The sequence below is a fragment of the Dicentrarchus labrax genome, unplaced genomic scaffold (assembly GCF_905237075.1).
Source record: "Dicentrarchus labrax unplaced genomic scaffold, dlabrax2021, whole genome shotgun sequence".
Classification (NCBI taxonomy): Eukaryota; Metazoa; Chordata; class Actinopteri; family Moronidae; genus Dicentrarchus; species Dicentrarchus labrax.
In genome coordinates, this window is record NW_026136866.1 from 72,501 (window position 1) to 75,000 (window position 2,500).

A 2,500-nucleotide genomic window follows, 5' to 3' on the forward strand; every position below is an offset into this window, starting at 1 on the left:
ACCAGACACACCGACTCCAAGGTGAGAACACCTGACCGGTTCCGCTGTGAGCCCCGGGTGTCGCCTGGCAGGCCACATACAGGCTGCCCTCCAGACGGCACTCAGGGCTTAACGTTCTGTCACCGACTCCCTGATTATAGAAAGGTTATTATCTTTATGTAGCTTTTATACATCTGCAGCAACAGTTGATATTAAGGTCCTCCTCCTCTTCTTCCTCCCTCAGGTGCGTTACTCCTCCCTGCTGATGCTGATGGAGCTGGCGTCCAAACTGAAGGAGAACTACATGGTGCTGCTTCCAGAGACCATCCCCTTCCTGGCTGAACTGATGGAGGGTGAGTGGACACAGAACCAGAATCAGAACCAGAATCCAACTGATCAAAAGCGTCTGTTAGTGTTTCCAACAATCACCAACTCTGCTTTGGTGGAAATAAATCCTTACACTAACTGTAAATGATTTAAGGAAGCCTGACTGAGGCACCTGTAGAGGGAGTTACAGTAATCTATAATCTATGTAATCAGTAATGTATAATCTATGTAATCAGTAATCTATAATCTATGTAATCAGTAATCTATAATCTATGGACATGAGATTTTTGCTATATTTCATAGCTGCAGGAAACAGGACTGAAGTTTTGTAACATGAGAGGCTGTGATACAACACAGGCAGAGGGAGAGAGACACCATGTGACTGTATATAGAGAATAACCTCTGTGTGTGTGTGTGTGTGTGTGTGTGTGTGTGTGTGTGTGTGTGTGTGTGTGTGTGTCTGTGTGTGTGTCTCTGTGTGTGTGTCTCTGTGTGTGTGTGTGTGTGTGTGTGTCTGTGTGTGTGTGTGTCTCTGTCTCTGTGTGTGTGTGTGTGTGTGTGTGTGTATGTGTGTGTGTGTGTGTGTGTGTGTGTCTCTGTCTCTGTGTCTCTGTGTCTCTGTGTGTGTGTGTGTCTGTGTCTCTGTGTGTGTGTGTGTGTGTGTGTGTGTGTGTCTGTGTGTGTGTGTGTGTGTGTGTGTGTGTGTGTGTGTCTCTGTCTCTGTGTGTCTGTGTCTCTGTGTGTCTGTGTCTCTGTGTGTGTGTCTGTGTCTCTGTGTCTGTGTCTCTGTGTGTGTGTGTGTGTCTCTGTCTCTGTGTGTGTGTCTGTGTGTGTGTGTCTCTGTGTGTGTGTCTCTCTGTGTGTGTGTGTGTGTGTGTCTCTGTCTCTGTGTCTCTGTGTGTGCGTGTATGTGTGTGTATGTGTGTGTCTGTCTCTGTGTGTGTGTCTCTGTGTGTGTGTGTGTGTGTGTCTCTGTGTGTGTGTGTGTGTGTCTCTGTGTGTGTGTGTGTCTCTGTGTGTGTGTGTCTCTGTCTCTTTCTCTGTGTGTGTTGCAGATGAGTGTGAGGAGGTGGAGCAGCAGGTCCAGAAGGTGGTTCAGGAGATGGAGAACATCCTGGGAGAACCGCTACAGAGCTACTTCTGAGACACACACGAGTTTCAGTCCTTCGTCAGCCTGAACTGATTTTATACTTTCTTCTCTCTCGTGTAAAACAAATAAATAAATATTGTTGTTTGAGTCGCTGCTTTTGTTTCTTTGTAAAGGAAGTGAAAGCTAACAGGTTCTGATGCTAACAGACTGAGGCTAAAGCTAACGTAACTGAAGATCAATAAAGACATTTTAATGTGCGGATGTTAAATATTCTACAGCTGCGTTTACAGTTTCTCCAACATTCATTCTCCTGTAAGCAGCCGGTCCACGGTTCCGAAGCTGTAAGCAGCCGGTCCACGGTTCCGAACATTAAACAGCCGGTCCACGGTTCCGAACATTAAGCAGCCGGTCCTCGGTACCGAACATTAAACAGCCAGTCCACGGTACCCGAACATTAAACAGCCGGTCCACGGTACCGAACATTAAACAGCCGGTCCACGGTACCCGAACATTAAACAGCCGGTCCACGGTACCCGAACATTAAACAGCAGCAAACATGTTTAAGGGCATCGTTTAGTTTTATTTCATAAATTGAACTGAAATAAAAACCTCATTGTATAAAAGTTTGTTCAGCTTCAGACCTTCATCAGCTGGTTGGGTCTGATCAATAGTTGTGATCAGGAAACATCACTGACCTTCATGGAAGATTCAGTAGAAGAAAGTCCAACGTGTTTATATTCAAACATCACCAACATGTAGATAAACTACACAACTGCAGATTATAGATTATAGGTAAAGATTATAGATTATAGGTACAGATTATAGATTATAGGCAAAGATTATAGATTATAGGTAAAGACTATAGATTATAGGTAAAGACTAGATTATAGGTAAAGATTATAGATTATAGGTAAAGACTATAGATTATAGGTAAAGACCAGATTATAGGTAAAGATTATAGATTATAGGTAAAGACTAGATTATAGGTAAAGACTATAGATTATAGGTAAAGACTAGATTATAGGTAAAGATTATAGATTATAGGTAAAGACTAGATTATAGGTAAAGACTAGATTATAGGTAAAGACCAGATTATAGGTAAAG

At 43.1% G+C, this 2,500-nt stretch overlaps 1 protein-coding gene and 1 long non-coding RNA gene across 7 annotated transcripts in view; both read left to right on the forward strand.

The window, feature by feature from the left end:
• The window catches only part of heatr1 (HEAT repeat containing 1), a 19,867-nt gene extending 18,324 nt beyond the window's left edge, over nucleotides 1-1,543 (forward strand). For both annotated transcript variants that reach the window (XM_051394700.1, XM_051394701.1), the window contains exons 43-45: nucleotides 1-21; nucleotides 224-332; nucleotides 1,362-1,543. The exon at nucleotides 1-21 is cut by the window's left edge and continues 138 nt beyond it. In XM_051394700.1, the coding sequence (XP_051250660.1) occupies nucleotides 1-21; nucleotides 224-332; nucleotides 1,362-1,450 (219 nt within the window). In that variant the 3' untranslated portion in view covers nucleotides 1,451-1,543. The remainder of the gene's footprint in view (nucleotides 22-223; nucleotides 333-1,361) is intronic.
• A 711-nt stretch (nucleotides 1,544-2,254) lies between these two features.
• LOC127360321 (uncharacterized) overlaps nucleotides 2,255-2,500 on the forward strand; it is a 1,314-nt gene continuing 1,068 nt past the window's right edge. For all 5 annotated transcript variants that reach the window (XR_007883598.1, XR_007883597.1, XR_007883601.1 and 2 more), the window contains exons 1-3: nucleotides 2,255-2,306; nucleotides 2,403-2,440; nucleotides 2,477-2,500. The exon at nucleotides 2,477-2,500 is cut by the window's right edge and continues 32 nt beyond it. This is a non-coding gene — a long non-coding RNA (uncharacterized LOC127360321). The remainder of the gene's footprint in view (nucleotides 2,307-2,402; nucleotides 2,441-2,476) is intronic.